Genomic DNA, 26,080 nt, shown 5'->3' on the forward strand with positions numbered 1-26,080 from the left:
AATTCATCCCAGCTGCTAACTTTACCAAGCTAAAGTCTGACACCCAGGTCCAATTTCATTAAACCCCAGTCAGCATGGTTCTTTGTGATAATACTGACTCTCGTCTAAGGCAATATGTATTTTGGCTCACAGCTACAAATAAATCCTATCGTAAGTACCTTCTTCCTAGTATGCAGCACACTGCAACGGTCCAAAAAAAAGCAGCTTCTGTAAGAAGTCACAGAGAAGAGAGACTATTATAATTTATCATGATTTTTCCAAGTAAGCTCTCTGCTATCTTAAGAAATTATGTTCTCTAAAAATAAATGAGAACTGTAGTTGTATATAACACCAAAAATGCTGCTTCTGCTGTTATTCCAGCTTTGATTGATGCAGAGAAACCCAAGCTGGTATGTAGGGGGCTATATATTTACAGCCCAATACACACAACACGTATATTCTGTTTTACCCCTTGCCAGCTGCCCCCAAGTACTACAATTAGCGTTAAATATTCAGAACGGAGCCAGATAAACAAAAGGAAATGTATTGTTAAAATTCCCCTTTCATCTCCACTATTGGAGGGTGCTTTGCCTGAGTGCTGAAGAGGGTATCTGCTGGCGGTGGGACCCCTCCAGCAGGCCAGCATCCCGGCCAGTCACACGTAACCCACACGTGAGACCTGGCTTTTGTGTGGACTCTCAGCCTGAGGGTTTGTTTTACTCCATCCCTTTCCCCGTTCCTGAGTGGTGACACACATGGACCGTCCCCTGTCTGCTTGCACGGGCAGGAACCCGGATGTCCCCCGTCCTGCCAGGCGCTCCGGGTGGCTGCATCTCTGCTGGCTTCAGGTGGAGGAGTCTCCTCATCCGAGCTGCTTACAGGAGCCGGGGCATAAAGCTGTTGTTTCTCAGCAGCTCCCCTGAGTGAAAACTCGTTTCTTTTGTAAATGAAACCGAATGAGCTAAGTGTAACCTGTGAAGAGGTCGAGCACAAATCCTGTACTCTCCTCATCTTCAAAACAAACACTGTGCGAGCCGTGATCTTGCCTGCTCCGCTGTCTCCTGCTTGTATAGCAAATGGTATTTTGAAATAATGCCATGGTGTATTTTTAAATATCGAATTTTGCTGTGTTTTTGAATTGCAGCTTCCCTTTGGTTGGGAAGGTTTTATCCCTGTGTTTAACGTTTTGTTATTATGGTCTCTGCTAAGCTCCAGGACAGCACATTTTGGAGGTCGCTGATAAATATTCTTTGCTTAGTCTGTGGCAGGTACTTTCCTGTTGGATTTTTTGTGACACCAAAGAAAAAGTGAACAAGTTGGAAGAATATGGAATACATACCGTACTGGATCAGACCAGTAGTGCCTTGAGACCAGTATCTTGCTGTGAGAGCAGCTAATTCTAGATGATGTTTTTTTTACAAATTAAACATACTTTGAGAGTGATTATCCTGTGTAAGGGTAGCAGCGCTGGAAATTAAATGGGTTTTCCATTCTGTGCTATTATACAGCACATTGCTTTAGACTTTGGGAATTTACATTTGTTCTGGTCAGTTATGGAGTTTTACAAAAGACCTAGGAAGTGTTGAAATTGCAAGTTCGTGTTGGACCAAGTGTTGCAGTAACAGGGAGTTTCAACACTGTGTACGTCATGAACCTGTAATTTCAACACTTTCTAAGAGTCACCAGAGTGTCTCAGACTGAACTATAACATAACTAAGTGTTCCCCCCTGAACACCCAGCTGTCTTTTTTTTTTTTTTTTCCTGGAAAATATAATTCGAAACACCATTTGGCTGACATTAAAGAGTTTAAAATTGTTTTAATAATAATGAAAGAAAGACAAAGTAAAGGATTACTGTAAATAGAGAAACTTGCTGACTCAAGTGATAGCGGGAGTGAGTCCTCCTGCTGGATAAGTACAATGGGCTATAGTTGCAGTTTTAATTATGGATTCGCTTGCGAGGGACAAAGCTGAATTTTTACAAGCCGTCTGTGGTTATGCTTCTGCCTTATGTCATTGCACACTGTTTCTGATATCAAGTGTTAAACTCCTGCAAATGAATCTGCTATTCTGCCTCTGGGCTGGATCTCCCGCAGGCTCAGCCAGGGTGAGGAAGGGAGATGCGGCATGGCTTTGAACATGGTTTCAAGCAACCTGGCTGCCCTGTAAAGTCCACAGCAACAGTCCTGAGATTTAGGCGTTGCGGCGTGTGCACTCCTTCACTAGCCTCCCCTCACTCTTCAAGCCCTCCAGAGCAAACACCCAGGATGCAGCCTCCCTTTTAAAGACATCGACTAGCACTGGAGAAGCCAGGGCTGCCGCAGCCAAATGGTCCCAGCTGCAATAGTGAGAATGGGCAAGACTGCCTTGCTTTGTAGACATCGTGGCTTTGTTTCCCCCACTGGCAGCCTGTCTGTTGAGTGACCCGATATTCCCATTCAGTGGGAAAAAAAAGCTTCGGTCCTCACACAGCACTTTTTGTGCAGTGACTCAAAGAATTTTATAAAGGTTGAGCAACATCCCTTTATTAGATTGAGAAAAATGAGGTATAGACAGACCAAAGTGATTGCTGGAAGTTCCCAATAAGGGCATCAGAGGACGGAGCCCAGGTAGCCAAGTTCTCATTCAGCCTGTCTCCATGGCACTTGGCTTCCCACCATCCTGTGATGAAGGGCAAGTAGGCGTCAGGTGAGTTGTTGATGCAAAACCTGGGCTATGTTTTGCATTTTTCCTTACATGTTTGACCAACTTCTGCCTTGCTTCAGTAACCTTTCAGAAGCATCCTCCTCCCTCTCATATCCCTTTATATTTCCCTCAAGATCTAAATGGCCACCACTTTCTCTGAGTATAACATTTTTCTCTTTTTGTATTTATGAGATGAATTGGGAAGCTTCCTGTACCATCCCTGGGAAACTGGACAACAAGCAGGACAGGAACTCCTGCATTAACATAGCTTGTATTAAACATGCACTGGTGTGATCGTATCTGAGGGTGGGAGAGGGAGAACTACTGGGAATGGCCAGGATTGCTCCCTGTTGCAGGCAATGCTGCTGAGAAAGCACAAACCAGCCACAGTGGTGAAGTCATGCAAATGCAATGCTCCCAAAGGCCACAGGAATTGTGGAAAGATTTGTGTAAATATCTCATGCATTCTTGTGCTCTAAGGTTTATGGAAACAAAAACCACAGTCACAGAGCCAATGCCACATTTGCTCGTCCCTTCCCCCTTCTGTTTCTTCTCGACAGAAAGGTTGTAGAAGAGTTTATGAGCAGCCGAGTAACTGTTTTTTTTTCCCCCTCTTTTTTTATTACTAATAATGTAAAAAGAAGTGGAAAAGATGGTAAGCATAAATAAGGTTAACCAGGGTACAAAGGAAAGGACGGCTGATTTGTGAGTACCTTGTGAACCTCTTTGCTGTTGGCATGCCTGGAAAAATACATGCCACACACACATTCCCAAAGTCATTTCAGACTGTGCAAAGTCTCTGTTGCCCACCAACTGGACTCCCCCTTTCCCTGCACCAGCCTATTCTGTAGATTGTCCATGCGATTGGTTTATCCTCACAGGCAAGATACTGTATGTTTACCTTCTTGCTTCATTTTTGAGGTTTTATCTTGAAAGGCTTACAGTACGTGAGCCTAGACAAAACCAGCCTTGTTTATTCACGTCCAGGCGTCATTCCTCTCTGTTATTGAATGCATCAGGGACACTCTCCCCTTCTTCAGATGCTTTGTATCATTTCAGGTAGTGGTATCATGCCAGAGAGGGACATTCTACATGAGGGCTGTTGTGATGGAAATAGCTCAGGGGAATAATGCACCTGCTGTCGGGGAATTGATGGGTCAGTCCTACTGCTGTTCCTGGATGTGAGCTCCTAGGAGCTGGTGACTGACTACACAACGCTGTCGGGATGGGGGGAACTCTCTATCAGGTGCTCTTTTTTTCAGGTCTTAGCTGCTAGCAGTCCCATACTGACAAGGGAGAAGACAAGAAAAAGGCAAAAGGAGCTGGTTAAAAGATGCGTCCTTTGTTGCAATTAACCGCCCCCTTTTAAGTATGAGGGAGCTTTACCAGCATCTATTTTCAATGGATCCACAGGCTAGAGTGTGGGGAGGAGGGGAGCAAAGGACTCCAGCTGGGGCTGGAAACTGTAAAATTACTGAGAAAGAAAAAGAACAAGTTGTATTGTCTCAGGGTAATAACCAGCCTGGCTGCTGGCACGGAGGCTGCTGTGACCCAAAGCTTTGCTGAAAGGCAAGCATCTTTCTCACGTCACAAAACCCCATCCCTTGACACCTTCCCACAGTGCCACAGCATCCTGTGCCTTCCCCCTGCCATCTGCCAAGGTGTGCTTTTTTTTCCAAGGGGAGATTTTTACATATTAGGAAATTGGGCAGGACAAACTGGTGCTAATATCGGGCTGACTGCAACGGCCATGGAGCCAGGTCTTCCCCAGCCTCTCAAAGGGGTGTCAGCTGCCACTCTGAGCAGCCCTGGTGCTTCAGCAGGTGGCACTGTGAGTCCTGCTCACCCGCTGCGGGGCTTTTCTGCTCCAAAAGGTATTTTTCTTTTGGATAAGGAATAAAGCTGAGGTTCTGGCCACTTGCGGTCGTTCAAAGCGCCACGGTATTTTTCAAAATACAGGGGTGCTGGCCCAGGCATCCCAGCCAAATTGCAGCCTGGGCAGCGTCCCACCAGCTCAGAGCTCCACTGGCAATTCCACTGGGATATGATTTATTTCTTTGCTTCCTGTCCTAAAGGAACACCCACAAAGTTGTGAAAGTTGTGCACACAGAGTACGCTGGGATCTCTGGTGCAAAAGAGGCTGCACTGATTACTAGGTGTGGGTGAGGAATTGCTGGTATTTCTGGAGCCGATCTTAGATCAGAAGCGAGCAGGAAAGAAATAGCTAAGGAGCTCCTAGTCAAGGCCACTTTTCTGGGTGTTGCTGATATAAACACAAATAAAAAAGGGGACAAAATGCTCCAACGTGTCAGCTGTGAAACATTTATTAAGTTAACAAGTCTACATGGACCAATAACACCATCCTCAGTGTCTGTTCCTGCAGCCACTTACGGGTGCAGGCTTTATTCTTGCTTTAACTGAAGTGTAAGGAACTCAGTGCCAATTATCCCGCACTGGGCTTTTCCGATCGCCCAACCAGCAAAGCTCAGTAGCGGTGATTCATTTGCTTCTATCAGTTGCCTCCACTATGGGCTCAAAAGACAATTATTTGATTGTATTACATCATCAGGGTTTTTTTTGGATAGATGATTTTATGTCTTAGATTCTAGTAGAGAGCGTCATCGTCGTTTATTTTTGGTGAGGGAGTCCCTTGCCCGCAGTGCAAGATCTGGAAAGCTACGGAGCACTTTCCTACCTGCTTCCAGATTCACCCCAGCTTTTCTGCTCTCCTCCCTGCCGTGAGTGCTGCATGCAGGGCGCAGCACTCCTGACCCTAGCAGAGTGCTATTTGCTTATTTTATCTCTGAAAACAAAACAAATTTCTCTGCGTTTTGTTCTATTTCCTACACGATAGAATCTTTTGTTTTCACTTGCAACCTTTGCAGCTTCCAAGAATTTTTTACTCCTTGTGGTTTGTCGAGACGCGCAGGGTTCAATAGTCTGCCACCAGGCCCTGGCCCAAGGTCGAGGATTCCCTCCTTTTCCTTCCCAGTATTGTCCTGCATCCTGCAAGGCCCTTCTCCTTACATTGCTGCGGCTGTCGTGACAAAGGGGACTGGCACCAGGCACACTCCTGCTGCCACGGTGACAGCTGCTGAGCACCCGCCAAGCTCTAATGACAATAGCATGACCTCAGATACTTTATTAAGAAAGAAAAACTTGAAAGGGAGGGTACACTTAAAAGCAGACAATAACACCTCGTCCCAGTGCAGTGCATTGTTTTTGCAAGCCCGGGATGGAAACGGTTTAATATAATCTTGGCCTATTCCCTCCCAGCCTCCCTCCCCATTTTACACTCAGGCTCATCCACATCCACGCTGGACTCAAGTTCACAACAGTAGCCATGAATCTAAACGTGTGAACAGATGTTACTAACTGTTGGGCTCCATATGGTGCCAAGCATCAGGAGTGGGAGCCTTCTTTTAATCGCAGAATCATAGAATGATTTGGGTTGGAAAAGACTTTAAAGACCATCTCGTTCCAAACCCCTGCCATGGGCAGGGAAACCTCCCACTAGACCAGGTTGTGCAAAGCCCCATCCAGCCTGGCCTTGAACACTTCCAGGGATGGGGCATCCACAACTTCTCTGGGCAACCTGTTCCAGTGCCTCACCACCCTCACAGTAAAGAATTTCTTCCTAATATCTAATCTAAATCTACCCTCTTTCAGTTTAAAACCGTTACCCTTCATCCTATTGCTACACTCCCTGATAAAGAGTCCCCCCCCAACTTTTCTGTCGGCCCCCTTTAAGTACTGGAAAGCTTTTATAAGGTCTCCCCCGGATCCTTCTTTTCTCCAGGCTGAACAACCCCAACTCTTTCAGCCTGTCCTCATAGGAGAGGTGCTCCAGCCCTCTCATCATCTTCGTGGCCCTCCTCTGGACCTGTTCCAACAGGTCCATGTCCTTCCTGTGCTGAGGACTCCAGAGCTGGACACAATACTCCAGGTGGGGTCTCAGAAGAGCGGAGTAGAGTGGTAGAATCACCTCCCTCAACGTGCTGGCCATGCTTCTTTTGATGCAGCCCAGGATGTGGTTGTCTTTCTGGGCTGTGAGTGCACATTGCTGGCTGTGACACTTTCTAACTGGCTATTTCTCTACACTTCAGTTTCTCTCCTGTAAAATGAGGGTAATGGTACTTTAATCACCATGACAAAGCCTCCCAAGATACACAGGTCTGGCTGGAGCTGTGCTATGGATGGAGAGTGAGGCGGAGAGCTGTGCTGCTGCATGGGGCTGCTCTCGTGTGAGGATGTGAAAGGGGAGGACCCCAGTGGGCGAGTGCCTGGGGTCAGCTGTGCCTGCAGACCCCTGAGCACAGGGGTCTCCAGCCGTGATGGTCCTGGCAGAAAACATTCGCCTGGAGCCATGCAGAAAGTTCGAGAATTAGTAAATAGACTTGGCAGAAGGAGGAAGTAGAGCTGGTCAGAAAAATTCTGACTAAACAAGTTTTTGTTGGAATTTACCGATTCATCAACATCAAAGCACTTTGTGGAGAGGGTCCAATTTTGACAAAGTTCCTTCCAAAACCAGGCAGAGCTTGAAAACTGCCTGCCAGGCACATTTTAGAAACCTGGCTAGTTTTCTGCTGATTTACACCGTTGGTTCTGTAGCGGTTCACCAACTGGCTGTTAAGAAGTGTGTCTTTCCAGGTGTAATGGCTATGAAGCATCCCATCAAGTGACTGTCTCCAAGTGAGGAACGCCAAGGTGGTGAAATCCTCTTGGCGGCCGGTCACCAGTGGTGTCCCTTAGGGCTCAGTTTTGGGGACAGTTTTGTTTAATATCTTTATCGATGATCTGGATGAGGGGATTGAGTGCACCCTCAGTAAGTTTGCAGACAACACCAACCTAGGTGGGAGTGTTGATCTGCTTGAGGGTAGGAAGGCTCTACAGAGGGACCTGGACAGGCTGGATCGATGGGCCAAGGCCAACTGTACGAGATTTAATAAGGCCAAGTGCCGGGTCCTGCATTTCGGTCACAACAACCCCAAGCAACGCTACAGGCTTGGGGCTGAGTGGCTGGAAAGCTGCTCGGCAGAAAAGGACCTGGGGGTGCTGGTGGACGGCCAGCTTAACATGAGCCAGCAGTGTGCCCAGGTGGCCAAGAAGGCCAACAGCATTCTGGCTTGTATCAGGAATAGTGTGGCCAGCAGGAGCGGGGAAGTGATCGTGCCTCTGTACTCGGCCCTGGTGAGGCCTCACCTCGAGTACTGTATTCAGTTCTGGGCCCCTCTGTACAAGGTGGACATTGAGGTGCTGGAGCGTGTCCAGAGGAGAGCTACCAGGCTGGTGAGGGGTCTGGAGACCAGGTCATATGAGGAGAGGCTGAGGGAGCTGGACATGTTTAGCTTGGAGAAGAGGAGGCTGAGGGAAGACCTCATTGCCCTCTACAACTACCTGAAAGGAGGTTGGAGAGAAGAGAGGTGGGTGTTGGCCTCTTCTCCCAGGTGAATAATGACAGGACCAGAGGAAATGGTCTGAAGTTGCAGCAGGGGAGGTTTAGATTAGATATTAGGAAGAATTACTTTACTGAAAGAGTGGTCATGCACTGGAACAGCCTGCCCAGGGAGGTGGTTGAGTCACCATCCCTAGAGGTATTTAAGAAACGTCTAGATGTGTCACTTCAGGGCATGCTCTAGTGGCAGAGATTGTAGGTTGTTTGATTGGACTCGATGATCTCAAAGGTCCTTTCCAACCATGAAGATTCTGTGATTCTGTGATTCTGTCTGTAACCCTGGCTTGGTCCACCAGGCAGAGTGCTGCAGGAGTTCATGCAGCTCATAAAAGCCAGGGGTTGGGGAGACTGGCTCTGTATAATGCTATCAACTTTTATCAGAGGCTCCTTCTTAAATAACAGAGAAATTAGCTGACCTAAGAGTTGATGCTTTTGATTCTGGGACCTTTTACTTTGAATCTGGAAGCAAAAAGTCTGATTTTTCTCTCTTTTATACACACGCTCAGATAGCTCCATTGATTTAAAAGGAATTACTACTCAGCTGAATTTGTGTAAATTGGAGAAGTTAAATGAATTGCTACATATCTTTGAAACACAATGAAACCCCGCAAAATACCTAGTTATTTCTCCTTTTTCTTTTGTTTTTTATGCATGATAAGAGTGGTAAATCTTCAAAAAAAACCAGAGAGGAAGAAGAGGAAGAAAAAAAAATACGTGCTGGACCTGGTTCTTCTCAATGTGCAATTCCTCCTTTTTTATCCTTTGCAGCTGGATTTGTGTGTGCCTGAGCATGTGTGTGCATGTGTGTATGAGAGAGAGAGGAAGGGCTATTTCACATTTCCCATGATAAGTTTTGTTTATGGTTGTGATAGCTTGATTCATTGTGCATAATCTGCAGGCCTTCACAGGGCTTTTCTTGAGCTTCTCTTCATGGGAGGAGAAATGGTTGGTGTTTTTTTTTTCATGGAGGACTTTTCCAGTGTCTAATGTGACCATGCAGTACTGGAGAAGCACAGAAATTTGCCATTGCTTTCAGGCTTGCCCATGTCCAGATGTGCATCCCAAGATGTGCTAGCTTTGGGGAACATAAAGCAAACCGAAAGGAACAGGATTTTACTGAAACAAACAGGATTCCACAAAAAGAAGCAGACCAATAAAAACTGTATAGAGAACATTTTCTTTCATAGTACCTACTATTACGCAATTGTGCTCATGTACTCTGTTTCACAGTATGCCTGTCTTTTACAGCAGACTCTTTTCCTTTTAAATGTATGCTAGTATTCTTTTTTGTCAATTAGACACGAGATAATCTTTTAAGTAACGTGTTTATTTTAGCTTTTTTTTTCCCACTCCCCTAGGTCTGCTAGGATTTCTCTCCTATCTTTTTTATGTGCCAATGACATCGGTTGTTATAAGGTCAGGATCAGAATTCATTGTGGGGGGCAACAGTGCTGTAAGGGCTTGACATGAGATCAGAAGTAATGCTGCAGTGAATTTGCAAAAACAGACCAAAAAAAAAAAAAAAAAGTAGCAAGGCTTATGGTGCCGAAAGCTCTGGGTTTCCCATCCAGACACCATCTGTGAAGCACTTGGGGACAGTGCCTAATGTCTGAGTCATCATGTTTGGCAGTCATTTACCCAGTGGTCTGTTTCCCTGGGGGGAGTATTCATTGGGGGAGAAAAGGAATGGTAGAAAGAAGGCAGATAAACTGCCCTTTAGCCCCATGATTTATATTTGGTCAGAGTACCCCTGTTCTATTTTCTTTTACTTGGAATGTATCTCGGACATGTTGTTTCAATATGAGACAATCAGCTGGGCTCTCAAAGGAATGTCCCCGGAGACTCGAAACAGCCTCCCAGTAGGGTAATATGTTCAGCAGAATTCTAAGATGTATTCTCCAACATCTGCAGTCTATTTGTGCCTCCAGAATATTTCCCATCAGCATTTGGGGAATCAAAAGGCGCTTTGAGAGATGGTCACCAATTCTCCACACTGCATGATAACTTGTAAAATGTTTACTTCTTTAAACTTCTACTGAGCTGGTGGTTTATTTGTTTCTTTCTTTCTTCCTTTCTTTTTTTTTTTATTTTTTAAAGAAACTAACAACAGAAGGACATGGAAATACACTTTAAATTATTCTTTCATATGAATGGGTTCTGACTGTAGTAGTAACCTCCTGGGAAAGAAGACGACCTAGGAGTCACCATGGACAACACAGTGAATGTCTGTTCTGGGTGTGCGACAGAAAAAAATGACTTTTTAGACTGCACGTTAGAAGTGGGCAGACAATCACATGGAGAGTAGTACATGCTGCATCTAAGATGCCATGTCCTCATTTTGATTATTGCATTTGGTTTCAGTAACCTCATCTAAAAAAAGACCAGCACAGAACTAGCAACAAACTCCAGGCAGGTAGTGAAAATATCAGAGAACTACAGAGAACATATTCCTCATAGGAAGAAATTGAAAAGATTAGGATTATTTACTCAGGAAAGTAAAAAGAACAAGAGAACATACAGCACGTGTCACGCAAGAAATAATAAATAGCAGGCAGAAACCCAACTTTAAAAATCCTTTTCAACCTTCTCAGTGATACAGGAATTAGGAACGTTCAGACACAAAAGGAAATAATAATTGACACAATGTGTAATCCATCCATGGGCATGGATTTGGCAGAATATAATTTGTACGAATAACAGAAAGTTGGCTGAAAGACTGAGAAAAATATCAGAAACAAATATTAAATGAAAATCTTACCTGTCATCCAGGTAAGATAAAAATAAATCCATCTAGCTTTATTCAGCAAGGCATATAAAGGTAAAAAGAAAGATGAGCACATTACCGTGATGATGGGAGTACAAGGGATCCTGTGTTCTTATGGCAGAGAGTGTCTCGGTCACCTGTCGGTATTAATGGTGAGCCTTCTGTTTGCATGACACCAATTTCTACTTGATTTCAGTGACTGGGAGCACTTAATAATTAATAAATGGATGGAATTCTTTCCCGTTACTCTTCCTCACAATCAGTTTTATAGCAGGTAGTAATAAGATTTTGTATGGATGAGGGAAGGCATTTGTCCGTGAACCAGTGACAGTGAAGAAATTACGGGCAGCTCTGCTCTAGCGCTACTCTTATCGGCTGTGTGTGGAGACAGACTATCAAACTCGGTGGAGCAGAAATAGGTATGTTATGGCATTTTTCTATTGCAAGGCAAAAAAAGCAAGCCGTGGCACTGCATATGAAGCACATGAGCTCACACCAAACAATAAAGAAAACATCTAAGGTTTTGATTTCATTCATCTTTTTTCTGAGGTTCTTTTTCTGTTTCTGTTCTGTGAAAGCCAAATAAAAGCAACAAATAACAAAAAAATCCCTAAACAAACAGTTGGGACTTTGACTTGCGAAACTGTATTTGCATGTTTGTTCTGAAGAGGTTCCCATAGCCCGGCTCTGACTTTTATCTATCCCCACAGGATGTACTCCTACACTTTTTCTTCCAGGGTCCCATGCTTCCTGTGGGTGTTCCCACAGCTGCCAATTCAGACAGCTCGAGTCTGGAATAGGCTTTGCACAATCCTGAAGATGCTATTCTCTCACTAAGTCAAGTGATTCTGCACAAAAATATGGCAGATGTTTAGCATCAGGAATCAAAACAGCATTTTCGCACCACACAGCACATTCTTCTCTTCCTGATACCTTTCATTTCCTCTCTACAGGATATGGAGCAATATTCCTCTTTTGCTGCTGTTCATGTGAACTCAGGAATCTGTGAATTATACCAGGACATTTGAATTCCCATGTAATCTTCTCTGAGAAGTAAAGGGGCTTGGTTCACCTATGTCTTGTTCTTCATTTTTTTCTGGCCTAAAAGATAAATGCGGTCTTCGAAGAGAGGTAACAACACCGGATTACTTCTTGTCCTTGATTTTCAACTTCATAGAATCATAGAATAGTTAAAGGTCATCTAGCCCCACTCTCCCTGCAATGACCAGGGACATCTTCAACTAGATCAGGTTGCTCAGAGCCCCGTCCAACCTGACCTTGGATGTTTCCAGGGATGGGGCATCTACCACCTCTGTGAACAACCTGTTCCCGTGTTCCACTTCTGTGATTTTCAATCCTTGAAAAACAAGAGCTTCTGAATGCAATCTGTATGAAGAAAAGGTCAGTTTTCTTTCAGAATAAGTGCTGTAACCATGGGCCAGAAATGTCAAAAAGGCTATTAAATGTTTCTGCAGGTCTCGGAGTTAAAGAAAGCCAGATTCACCAATGCTGGAGATGAATGTTCCTAATGACGTCAATGAGTAGATTCAAACTGAGATTCCAGCCACCTGTGGCCTTGGATTATCCTGTGGCATTTTCTTAAGGTGATATAGCATCCCTATAGGTGGTCTGACTGAGCTCTGCGTGTGGCCCTCATCATCAGATTTCTTGACTGCCTAGAGAAAGGCACATCAGCGTTGAGCTGAGCCCAGCCCAAACCATTCCCCACCTTGTCTCTGGAGTCCTTCAGTATCATCCAGTGCGAGTGTTGCTGCGATACTGTATTGGCTGCTGGAAAATGCCTAAATACACTTACGTAGTTCAGGGTGAAAAAAACTTGGGAAAAGCTGTGCCTACCAGTCCCCATCCCAAACAGCAAAGGAGGAATTCATTCATTTGCAGTGTGATTCTCTGTCGCAGACCCTGGGTCTTCCGCATTATCTTGGGTTTAGCAATGTGACACACTGTGTTGAAGCATTAGACATAAAAAAATGGAACACATTGTGTAACAGAGGATAAAAGAACTACATGGCCGTCACATAAATTCCTTAAGCCGGTCATTAAACTACTTTCTTTGCCCCCCATTCACTAAATTACTTCATCAAGAAATTACAAGCTCTTTCTCTTCTCATGCTGGATCTGAGACCAAAATAAATTTGAGGTACATTACAAACTCATCAGTGTGCGCAATACTGTTACTAATCCTCTTTTCTACTAAGAATTTACACTATACTGCCTCTGTTAGGCAAATCTTTAAAGGAACCTATAACCGTTTGAAAGCTGCAGAATTCATGCAGAATCGCTCTCTTCAGTTTTTAGTTGGGTTTAGTGATAAGAATTATCTGAATGCTCTTAAACTCATCATTTTTAATAATATAACATTTTTCCAGAAAAATGCCTGCTTTCTCTGCAAATGTTCAATTTTGGTATAGAAGATTTAAGGTTTTCTGTAGACTATAGGATTTTAAAAGCTTTACAGAAATATTTGGTCTTTTGCCCGTTTTTGAAAAGGGGATGGGGGGAGTCATTTTCCGACAGCTATGCAAAATAAGCCCTGTTTACAGCAAATCCTTAACATAAACATATCAAGCACAAGCTTAGCAGCTGCATAGAAGTCAGCAGAGAGAGTGGTGAGGCTTTTGAACTCGGATTTCCAAGTTGGACAGATCTGCCGCGTTAGCATTGGTGGTGGATGAGGGATAGACAAGACCAAGCATACTAAAGAGGTTTGTGACACTGTCTTGTATGGCTTCCCCTCCAACTTCTGGAGCTGGGGGAGAGGTGCTACACAAACCTGTACGGCACATTCCCTACCCAAGGCTTCCCATACTCGATGAGTAGTCTAAACCGCCTTTATGTTGCTGTGATCCTCCAGAGAAGAATGGCTACAGTTTATCATCAAACTAACAAAAGGGCAGCAGTGTTGCAGGAAGAAAAAAAATCAGTGCTTGGCCTGAATCTTGCAGAGATCTTTGCATATTTTACCAGACACTTGTTGCATTCCTTCAGGCTTCTCAGGAATGTCTCTAGCAGCAATGCTGCGGGCAGTGTGTCATACAGTGTGAACATCCTGGAGGAGAACGCAGGTCTTGTTCTTTACAGCTTCCTCCCCACAACTCTCTTTTTCTCTTCCCGCTTCTCAGGAAAGAAGTCTGTGAAAGCTGGGCTGACATTTAACAGTTGAACTGCTAACCTCAAATCCCAACAGCAGCACCAGCACCCTGATTGAAAACTACGTTTTTAACACCTGAGATCCCATACAGGCAGGGAAGGACGTGTGTTAAATTCTGCTTAATTAGCCTGTGCTCCTCCTGATGTTTGGCTACTGCTGATATTCTCTGCAGTGTTTCCACGTTTATATATGACTTCCAAACATTGCATTTCTTAATTTATTATATTGTTATTCTTTCACTCACCTGAAAATTATTGCATTTGCATTGATTTCACTACATAATCAATGACTATCCAATGATTGCTTTGCTGTGGTAGGGCTGACTTCTAATAGATAAAGAAGGGACTCATCACCAAGACAAGGTTACCAGGGAGTGCAGAATTTCTGTAAAGTCCAGACTGTTTAGAAACATTTTAGAAATGCATTTCTTGTCGTAAGCTTTCCCAAATGGACTGTTTCTTCACTTTTTCTGTTCAAGGCTAAAAGAAGGACTAAGGGTCAGTATTACACTTCGTTCTATACATTTTGTTAGTCTGTAAGATTTCTAAGAAAGTTTTCACACTTATGAAAATCCAATGCACTAAAGAGATAATAGGAGTTTTACTTTGGTTTATTCTATTCACAAACTATGCTTCTGAATTTCAGATCCCTTGTATGAGTCTCCTAGAGGCAGTAGAAGCCACAGAGGACCTTCCTCAGAGGCAGAGATTGCAGATGCCCCCACGCAGAGGAGAGAAGTTGCAAAGCACAAAGCTTCTGAGATACCCACATGGCACCACATGGAGCTTTGGCAGGTTTGTGACACTTCCGTTCTGATTTGAAATATGGAAGGTGTATACTCCTGGAGTTTCCTGGCAAAACAGATGTTGTATAGCACGTACTATTGCAGACAGAATTCTGGACTTGGTAAAAAATTAGGTGTGCATATTTCAAATCAGTTTTTCTTTTAGTATGGATTTTCCAGGATCTGAAAAAATACAAACTATACTCTTAAATTGTTATTATTCTTTAAAAGATGCTTTCTCAACTGTCAGTAGTCAACATAGTTTTCTTTTACTGAAAGTGTAGCCACTTAAGTTGATTAATTGATTCAACTCTTCTGGACATTCATCCATTTTAATACATATGGTGAAAAAAATTGTTCTCATGCCATTCTACATTTGGGATTAGGATAAAAGTACCTTCAGTCTTCTTCCTGATGTAAATGCTGCAGCTGGATCTTTTCTGCTCTTCTCTAAAGAAAGTCTTTAACTCGTTGATGAATATTGGCACTTTAGGTAGTGTTCATGGTTCTTGTGCGTGGGCATGAGGAAGAGAATAGAACTTTATCCGGCCTACACCATATAGCACTTACAATAATGTCTAATTTTAATAGATAGTAATATTGTGAATAGGTCCTCAGCAATAAACGCAGCTGGTTGTTTGGTCAACAGAAGTGCTATACTGGCTGCTAATTACAACCCTATGTTGGATATGGTGCCAAGTACATGTTCCCAGTATTAGCCCAGAAGGCACTGGTTTTCAAAAGAGAAAAGCTCTTCCAGAAAATTCAGTTGTGAGACTGGGCCTGAGACGAAAGGCACCAGACAACAGCTTTAAAAAGCTGTGGTACCTCCTCTTCCTTCCTAATCATTTGAATGTCTTTTTTGTTAGGGAGCATTTGCGCGTATTGACTAACATACTTGGAAGGAAGTATATCAGAGAACACAGACTCTGTGTGAACTACTCTTGAGTTGATCTACGTGGGGATCAGCCACAAACTAGCAAGGCAATGGGGTCACATGTTTTACAAGATGGGAAAAAAAATAAGTATTACTAAATAGCTATGATGCCATGGAAAGGGCAAAAGGTTATGAAAATGATTAGCTTGAGGGAAGAGTCATGTATACAAAGGGATGGAAACACTTGGCTAATAAGTGTGTGGCATTCCACGGCTGTGATATCAGAATTCCCAATACCAGCCGGCTTCCTTTTTCTGAACTCTTCAGAAAACGCATAAATTTCCCACAAATAAAAAAGAAAATAAAAAGGAAAAGATGGGAAGCAGGAAAAAGTTTTTTCTAGAGGACAGAACTGCTATTCTGTTGCATGGACACAGCCTAGTCAGTGCCAGTTAATATTTCAAGGCCCCAGAGAAGATCCCTGCTTTTTTCTTTGAGTGTTTGAATACCTTTTTCTCCGGTATTTTGGCTGGACCAAATAAGAAGGCCTATGCTGCTTTAAGATAAAGGAATTCAACCTCCATGACTTCATTTCTGTCCTGTTTACTGCCAGCTATGAGTTTTATTGTGTATTTTTAATCACCAAATTCCTTAATGCTCTCTATTTTAAGGAAAAGATCTTGGGGCTTTACTTAGTAGATCTGCTCTGGCTGGGTATGTGTCTGCTTGGATTAGTTGTTAGGCCTATTTCATACAGTGTATACTGTAAAATATGCTGCTGTCTCTATCTGGCTGCTCCAAATCTTGATGTGCAACCCTAAGAGGAGACCTTGGACATTGCAGTTCCCCTTGTGACTCTGGTCTCTTCTGAACTTCACTTCTCTTGTAGGAGCCTTGTGGAAAACCGCTCTACTTGCTAGACAGAAAAAAGAGATTTTGCAAATTGTCTGTTTTGGTTATATGCTTGTTTGAATGAATTTGCCTTGGATAGCATTATCAGCTAGCGAAGGGTCTATAGACCATGCTCTACCTACTGTAACCCTTCCCTATAATGTGGAAAGGTTGTAGGTAGAATGGCTTCAAAGAGGTAGCCTTTGATATCCAACTGTCATCATAATTCATGCCTGTCTCCATTTAAGCTCATACAGAGAGAAGCAGCTGAAAATGTTGAAAACATTTTTGAATTTAGTGCATTTATGTGGATGGGAAGTGCTGCTCTCTTAGCATGGATGGGCATGCTGTGGCTCTGTTTACTGTCTAAGAAAAAGATGCTTCACCTTATGGTCATTTATCCTGTTTCATTAATGCCACTTCTCCATATCCCACTCGCTCACTTTGGAATTTCTCCGGCATTGACCATTCCACTGCACTGCCAGTGAGCCTTGGCAAAAGTAAAAAACACAAACCAGTACCAGGTTTACAAAGCTTTATATCTGAAAATCATCAGTACTGCCATTGCAGCCACCTGCTGCTTGGCGTGGCACTGAGAAGAGCTATCTAACCCCCCAGGCCCGGTGGGCTGCTGGGTCAGGCAGCTGCAGCGAGAATTCCTCTTCAGGCAGTCCAGCAGTGCAGACTGCCAAGGTTAATCTCCTGTGTGCTAACCTACAGGGCCTCTGCGTGTGAGAAACATGAAAGTGCGACCACTTTCCAATGAATGATCTAAGGAAAACTACATAAATGAAAATACAGCAGGGTCCGGTCATCCGTAGTTATAAATAACTTCTGTTGTTTGGTCAGCTGGAATCACACAAACATGCCATTGTTAGGACCCGCAAATGTATACGTACAGATTTTGAAATGGGAATAATGTAGGAAATGAAAGGAGTAATTAACCAGATAAATGCTTGGCTCCTTTCTTATCGTGGCAATCTAGTAGGCAGACATATAAAGACCTACAATGCTCTCAATATCTTGACCTTAGGCCTTCATGAGATCCCCAACTTTGGTAGCGGTAAGTGCTGCTTTGGTTGACTGACTTCCTACAGAAAAGCATCAAACCAGGACTTCTGCAAAAGGAAGGCACAGTTCTTCCCCTTCCTATAGGGGCAGGAGTTGGATTACAGTATGGGGAGTGGGGTGGGGAAGAGTGGGAACAGCAGAAATCGTCCATATGGGAGAAAGGAAACTAAAAGGGCTTTGCATCTCAGGTCAGCTTTTCTCTATGCTTCCCCCACCCTTCTTGTGAACAATAAGTCAGTTTGCTATCTCCTTTTCCTTCCTTCCCTTTCCCTCCCTGCAATACTTGGCCTGGGAACAGGGTGAAGGGGGTTGTTTGTAGTTGTACCCACAGCATGCAAGAGGGTGGAGGTCCTTTGTAACCTTGGCCAGGGAAGGGCTTGGTGGAGACTGCCCGCAGCCACCAGCTTTCTAGTCTGGAAGGTATGGAGTGAGGAGTATCTCTGAGACACTGCAAAATGGAAGAGTAGTTAAGCAAGCATTGGAAAGCCAAGGGAGTGAGTTAGGGTTGTGTAGTTGGGCTGAGCTGATAACTGGGTGAGGGAATTGCTAGATAGAGTGATGGACAGGCCTGAGGTCCAGGCTCTACTGTAATCGCTTGTCTAAATTGGGATCAACTTTTGATCTGGGGGGATGTCACCTAAGGCAATAATTTCAAACATTGCAATATTATGTTCAAGACTTCTCAGATGTGTTGCACTGTGTTATGCCACATGCTGTAATAAAACATGCTGCCTGTACCTCACCTTGATGCAGCCTTTTGTGCCTAAAGGCAAAGAAGACACTCCTGTCTTCCTAAGAACTAACAGAGCTGGATGCTGAATAAAAGACAGCTGGGAAACTTAACGAGAACCTGAGGAGACATGAAGGCTGCCGTTTTGGAGAGAAGAGCAAGATAGAGAGAATAAGCAGATCTGGCCCCAGGCAATTTCTATTTGTTCCTCTTCCCTTCTACCTTGTGCAAATATCACTCTGCGCTCCTAATTTTTGGCCTTTCTGTCCTTGCCTTGCAGACCTGCAGAGTGGGAAGTTAAGCAGGCAGCCCAGAGGCACCGGAGCCAGAAGAGAAACAGGAGGAGGATGTGGAAATAATTGGAAATCCCTGGGTTCCAGAAAGTCAGCAGAGAACATGCCAGCACCCTTAAGCTAAGGAGGGACCTGGGAGAGGGTTCAGTTTGCATATTTGGAGGGAGAGAGGGAAGTGCGTGTTAATAAGACAGCGTGAAGGTCTGTGAACTGCAGGAGAAGCATTCTAGGTGGGAACCGCACCCTGCCTCTAATTCCCTCATCTAATCTGGCTGCTGCAGAAGCCCACACAGAAACTCTTTTTCAATCGCCCTTAGTGTCGGCTGGCTCCACGCCGCTTTTGGGCTCTGCAAATGGCCAAAACGCGAAGCGCAGGTAGTTTGTGCATGGTGTGTTTCGTGTCAGGTTATAAAGCTTTGAAGTTGAAAACCTGTTTTTAAAATGAAATTTCCTCATGTTGTGAAGAACAAAGCAACAAATTTGCTACCTGAAACAGCCCCAGTATCAGTTAAATTATCAAATGCAAATGGCTTATTGGAGTAATTCAGGAAAAAATCCAAACAACTTCTTAAGGAACAGGCTATACATTTAAAAGATTTATATTCTGCTCCCTCAAGAACAGTGCACAAGAAATACAGATGTTCCCAGCTCTGCTGGCTGCCATGCAGCCTGATGGCTTTTGTCACACGCTGTCAGTGGCGGAGAGATAAGCTCGAGGCCGAGCAGAGGAGTTTTAGCTTGCTCTGCAGGGTGCTTGGTCGGAGCAGGGAAGATCCTGCTCAGCCCAAGACTTCAGCAGGTTATTTCAGATGTCAGTTCAGCCAGTGCAGAGGGAGTGGAAATTTCCCCACAATGCTCCTTCCTGGAAAGTCCTCTGAAAGCGGGGACTTCCAACTTTAGAGTACTGCCAAAACATCCCACTTCTGCAAACCCTTCCAGAAGAAATACATTGTAGGACCATGCACGGTTCCTTGGGATACTCATCTGGGAAAAATTAGCATAATTTCTTTATCCAGGCTTTGTGGCTGAGGCAGGGAGAAACAGGGACCCCCTTTTCCACATATTTGCCTGGCTTTCTTTCGTGGCTGTGTAGGATGGGGGAATCCATCCTCTACTAATGTGTCACTGTGGGCTTAGACAGAGCCCAGTGAACCATTCTGTTTGCCCTCAGGCTCCTTCAACTCGCTTGAAAGCAAGCAACAAAGCCACTCTTCTCTTCGTCTTCTGCATGGAAGCTGCTCAGCAGGAGAAACAGGGAAGAAGTGGCAGCTGCTCAAAGCTCTCCGTTTGCATCCGAGCTGCTCACTGGCTCTGAGGTGCAGGGAGGGGGAAAGGGTGATGGGAGGCAGCTGGGGAATGCGATGCCCTCTACATCCTTCCTGTAGTGACAAGCCTTATTCAAACACTTCAGTTTAAAAAGCTCAGAGTGCAGCTCCGGGAGAATGCTTTCAATTCATAATCAAATATAGGGCAATAACAGATGGATAAAACAAACAAATGTGGGGGAGGATGAGGTACACACTCAAACACTGTGGAGTGTATTCTGGGAAGAAGACACCCAGTTTCTACGTGTTATTTCTCATTCAAGGAAATCTATGGGCAGGTGAACTTTGGGACCTTCCTCACTGTGCTCAGAAGCAGCATTGCAGGAATTTTTATTTTTTTTATTTTAGTATGGAAGCAGTTCTTGTATGCTTTGGAGCTCTTTCTATCCCTGCTGTATTACTTGTCTCCTCCTTACATGAGGAAGCTGAGCAAGTAGCTTGGCTTTCTGACCAGCACTAATACTACCCTGTCACTTTGCCAGGAGATGCAGCCTGTTGAGTGGAGCGCTGGCACAGCAACCCCAACGTGCATTAGCGCTCTGCGGGCCTCATTGTGTGGCGCTCCTCACGATCACTGCTCTGTGAGCTCTGCATGGGGCTCTGCTCTCGGCTTGCGCGCTTGTGTTACCACCATGCCGGCAGCCAACTCCATTGTTTTGCTGGTGATGATAATACACAGGTTTTTTCCAGCAAAGAAAGCCTCCAGGCAAGCTGGGAGGCTTCTCCAAAGCAGAATGGGTTGGTTGCCAGACAGAGAGCAGAATGCTTGAGGACTCTATAACGATTTATCGTCTTAATGTGCGTGGGTTTCTGTCGCTCAGGACTGCGTGTGAGATTTAAAACCTGCAGCAGACATGGGGTGGTTGGTAATGCAATAGCACTGAATGGGGGACCGGAGGAAAATTTTTAAGGTGAACTTTCCCAGTTCAATCTTGTTAATCGGTACGGGGTTAGTGAAGAGAGAGGAAGGATCTCTGCAGTCGGCAGGCCTGTGCAATAATAGCGATCAGTGAAGGACAGCATCGTCTTGAAAATCATTTTTTAACTTCACGGGGAAATGGCACACATATTATAATAGGAGAATTTCCCTTCTACTGTCTGTGCAATCAGAGATCTCTGACCTTTAATTTGTTTTCAAATGTGATCGATTTCTGCCACCTGCCAGCCAGTCACAGATGCAATACCGTACCAGCAGTGAGTTAAAGGACAGAACAAAGTGTAGTCAGTTTGAGGAAATGGTAATATAGATTTCAAATTAACAGCAGTAGTTTAATTCTAGAAACCACGACAAAATGCTTTTTATTTTTTCCCCTGAGTTCAGTCTTGGAGCCTTGTTTTGAAAGCAGAACATTTTCTTGGCATGCCTTTGCTGATTTCTTAAATGTGCCAGTGGAGGAAACATCATGCTTCTGTGTCTTCAGCTTCTTTGTAATAAGATCCAGTTAAACAACTGAAGACATTAAAAATTCATTAGAGCATTTCAGTGTTGCAGTCAATGAGACCTGTTGTTTATCAAAGCATTTCCAGTGAAATAAAATGTGGGGTTTTTTTTAAAGGATATAGTAGAAGACATTTGCTCAGAGTGCTTTGTATAAAATTGATTTTATATTTATATGTAAATCATTTTTACACTTCTGTAACGCAGCAGTAGGCAACGTTAGGTAACAGGGCAGGTCTGTGAGAATAACATTGCAGCTTCAACTGCCAAAGTTACCTTTAGGTCAAACAGCACGGGGGAATTACATCACAGTGCTAGGGCGGTGCTCAGCAATAAAATAAGTTAACTGCAAACGCTTCATTATTATCTTCATTGTGAAGCATTTTTAGGGTATTTAGAGGTCTACAAGTGAAAATACAGTGAGCCAAATTCTGCACTTATTTTCTTCTGGGGTCTCAGAAAAAAGAATGTGGGTGATCCATATAAACTATTATAGTAAAAATTATTCTGATACTTACTTCTGACACTACTAGAAACATAGGAACCTCTGGATAAATTAAGATTGTATTGTCAAGGCAAATGTGTCACAAGAAAATAACATGTAAAATGAATCTTAGGGCCAAGTCTAATTTTGAGTACACTGAATTGTGTTCTGTAAGGATTTCTGGAGCAGCAGCAGGTTAATTGGTATTTAATTCCTGTTCAAGGTGAATGGAATTTGACCAAAACAGGTGCTGATATAGCTGATGCAGTTTTTCATCATCCAGAAACTTGCACAAGTTTAACTTCAAAAGCTACTGTCATGGAAATAGCTCTGTAGCTGATCAGTGTGATTTCAGTTATACCTCTCGGTATGGTTACTGCGAATGCTAGCTGGCAGTCTGAAGTCAACTACGATGTCCCAGTACAATGAAAGCTGAGCCACTGCATTAGATCTGTATGACCTTTCACAGTAATCTAGATTGGAGGTGACAGAAAACCTGACAATTGAGTTAAGACTCATGTTGGTGACGAAAAATCATGAGGCTTGCTGTGATTCCTGTCAATCTAAATACAGTGGGGTCTGATATTCTTGTTTGAAGGATTATGTTATTTTTCTAAACCTATTTGAAAGGGGAATAGACATTTATACCCGGAAGACCAGGGACCCATTTGAATTTATGAGATTTCAGTATTTTTAGATTTAAATGAGGATTTAAAGTGTACGCTTATCTTATGATATGAAGTCTGTGGTTAAACTTAGAACATAATGTTTCCCCAGATGTTTACATACATAAGCCAAACTGAGAAGAAGACTGTCAAATAATTTGATACGCAGCCTGGGAGAAAACCTTGGTTGAAATCTTTCCTGAGCTGTGAATCTTTAAAAGGAATGACCTTAAGTGTATATTATTTTTCAAAGGAAGTCTGAAAAGACCTTGTAGTCCTACAAGGACATACTTTATATACACGTATTAAATATGCCCTCTTAAACTTCCTAAGAAATATGCATAAAGATGGGTTGAGTACTGCTTTCGATAGCATGATTTATCCCCAGTAGAACGTGCTCAGTTCTCCACATTTTTTCTTACGTTCAGAAAGTTATTCTTGTCAAAAGTACAGAAGCTTCCAAAGCTTCCTTTTCTTGTAAAGATGTGCCTGACCTTATCTTCTATAATAGGCTCTATTTTGGCTAACGCTCTATTTACATAGGAATGCAAGCATAATTAAATGCTGACAGCAAGAGGTCTATTTGGGTGGAATTTGAATGAATATGTTATAGCAATGTGGTTCACAAACCTTATAAAAATAAAAAAAGAGAAGCTGCGCCCTCACACACTGGGCAGTGTTAGTAGAGGAGGGTTATAATGTCCTGGAGAGGAGGTATGTAAACAAAGAGGTGGCGGTGTTAGGTCTGTGGTGAGCTAGACTTGACAGCAACATAAACAGCATAAAGAAGCCTTCTAAACAAAATCTCCAGCTGATCAGTGGAGCCGACCCACCACAGGCCTTCAGTGCTGCTGGGAAGGCGAGATGCATTTCTGGAGGATGCCTGTGTGTTCCTAGCAGTAGGGAAGGCAGGGAAGACGCGTTGAGGGTAATGTTCAGCCATGGGGCTGTGAGCAGGTGTGATCCCCAAAGGCGGGATGGACTTGGAAGCTGTAAAGGGCTGTCACACCAAAGGGCTGTTAGCAGCACTAGGTCTTTCACTGTCCCAAATGTCAGAAAAGGGAGAAGCGCCCAATTAGGAAGTTAATTTAGCAAAAGATTAGGCTTCCTCTGTCAGGCAAAACCACAGCGAGTGAAATCCTGATCTCACTAAAATCCATAAGGATGATACAGTTGATTTCAGAGAATGGTAAAATACTAGGTTATTGACTTCAAACCACCCATCCTTTTTGCCAAGTCTCTCTAGCCCAAGCAGTTTGTGTGGTTTGTGAGGGCACAGAGAGGGACGGATACCTCTCTGTTTGACTTTCTCCTTTTCTAAATTCTGCCCTTGCCTGTTCTGTTGGAGTAAAAAAAACTATTTGCATTCTTGAAGTCACACACAGATGCCTAAGAGCAGAGCTGTGCGAAGGAAGTACTGATTTGTGCAGTGTTGTGTCTCTTGCTGAGGAAGGAGAGTGGGCCTAGTTATCTCCTTTTTTATGTCACTGGCCATGAAAAGTAGCACTAAGAACTAAGTGCGATATGAACTGTCCTGAACACATGCAGCTGTTGTGTTTTAATGTGATGAGTGGTAGAAACGCATATCATATCTTCCCTTAAGAACGTGTTTATTGGTTGCAGTGCTATGTCTGAATCTAGCATTTCATACCGGTAAATTTAAATTGGGAATATATATATACTTATAGCAAATACTTAAATAGGTGGTTATTTTTGCTTTTGCTCTCTTTAGTATACTAGTCACTGTTGCCAATGTTTTAAAATCTATGTGTATAAAATTGGGCACTTACATCCGTATTTCAACTTACAAAGAAGTGGTCTCATTTTCCAAAGTGAAAGTAGTGAAAGACTAAGAGACTTCTTGAAAAATAATTGAATGAGCATCAAGTGAGGTGTTGACATGATTGCATGCACATAGATGTGAGCTACTCTGCTGCAAAAGGACTTGTCCATATAGAAACCAGCTCCATTCCAGACTCCATTCCAGAAACCGTATAGGTGCATTGATGCAGTGATGAAGCTATTAAGACATGATTTTTGCCTACACAGGTAAGTCTTTATAGAATTGTCTTCGTCAAGGCCTACCTACATTGAGATATCTGCACTGGAGAACCTTTGTCACACATATTTAAAAATATGAGTATCAGTCCTGAATTAAGGATGGTGCCCAGAGAAGTAAAATGCAGGCAAGTCTCCCAAGCACAGCAGACATTTAACATGCTGTGGCTCAGCGGCAATACCTTGTTAAATGAGTGACACTTGGGTCAAGAACAGATGTAGAAACTGTTTTCAAAAAGTTCTTAGCTTATGGTATTTAATGTTTCTTTCTATCTGCAATTATACCTACTATTTAGTGAAGTATTTAATAGCAAATTTTCTGTCACTGCCTTTATTTGGATTATAGTGCCAGGGATTAAATTTAGAAGATGATACAAGCTTGTCCTTTCTTTGTAGTTGACAGATAGCAGTAATTTGTCACTGTTTCCATCACAGGCCACATGATTAAGATCAGAGTCAAGAACTCGACTGTGCACATTGCAACCATTGGGACCACTGCTGCGCACTGAGATAACCAAAAAAGGTAGAGTCTGAAAGAAGACAGTGTAATTTGAAATTAATCAAGATGTAACAACTCCCTTTTGTAGGCTGTGGTTGGGAATTCTCAGCTGAGCTGAGTGTGCCAATGGCTGAATCACAGTTGCTGGCCTGTTCATTCTCTGACCTAACGCTGTGCTCTTCTCACAGCTGCCGAGCTGCTGATAAATCCTCTACAGCCTAAAACATTGGGTTGTCTGAGGTTAACGGACCACTGACGCTTTGCACCAGTTGAAGATCTGTCCCTGGGTGTCTGCATCCTACAGGGAGCGTTCTTTTCTAATGAGCAAGATGTTCGGGGGAACTGCAGGGACTGTGATCTGAGGATACGAGGGTGAGACCTCTGCTGCAGCCTGACGGAAAACGACAGCTAAGACCCAAATGCTAGTTCCTTTGGTAGCATTTCCTGACTGCTGTATTGTCCATGTAACTTGAAAAGAATTTTGAATGAATCTGTGGCAGAATAAACTAGTTAATGAGATCATGGGAGAGAATTTTTTTTTCCTTGATGATCAACCGTTGTCTTGTCTGGTGGTTGTATTACACGACAGCCACAAGTAGTGAAATAACTTATCATCGCCAACATTTTTCTGAATCCCAGGCTCTCGTTTCCATGGACCAGTGAAGTGCAAAGGCCTCACTGTAGTTCAGAGGAAGAACAGACAGGCTGAAAGGAAACCGTTGTTTCTACCTTCCCGCTTGGGCTTTTGCAGTGTTTCTGAAAAGATTTTAAACTCTCTGTAGAGTATTTCAGTTAATCCTTAGAGAGCAATAATAAAGCTCTAGGAAAAGTACGCAGAGGAAAAGATAGGACGTTTTCAGTCAGGATGGCTGTACTTGGTAGGAAGATCTGCTTCTGATTAACATGCCAAG

The 26,080-nt window shown here is 43.5% G+C and overlaps 1 protein-coding gene across 1 annotated transcript in view; it reads left to right on the top strand.

Annotated features, from left to right (window-relative positions):
• LOC141739534 (chloride channel protein C-like) overlaps positions 1-18,708 on the top strand; it is a 139,680-nt gene extending 120,972 nt beyond the window's left edge. The window contains exons 17-18 of the mRNA XM_074577000.1: positions 14,700-14,848; positions 18,688-18,708. Of these exons, the coding sequence (XP_074433101.1) occupies positions 14,700-14,848; positions 18,688-18,708 (170 nt within the window). The remainder of the gene's footprint in view (positions 1-14,699; positions 14,849-18,687) is intronic.
• The last annotated feature ends 7,372 nt before the right edge of the window (positions 18,709-26,080 follow it).

Source organism: Larus michahellis, chromosome 2, assembly GCF_964199755.1.
Source record: "Larus michahellis chromosome 2, bLarMic1.1, whole genome shotgun sequence".
NCBI classification, from domain to species: domain Eukaryota; kingdom Metazoa; phylum Chordata; class Aves; order Charadriiformes; family Laridae; genus Larus; species Larus michahellis.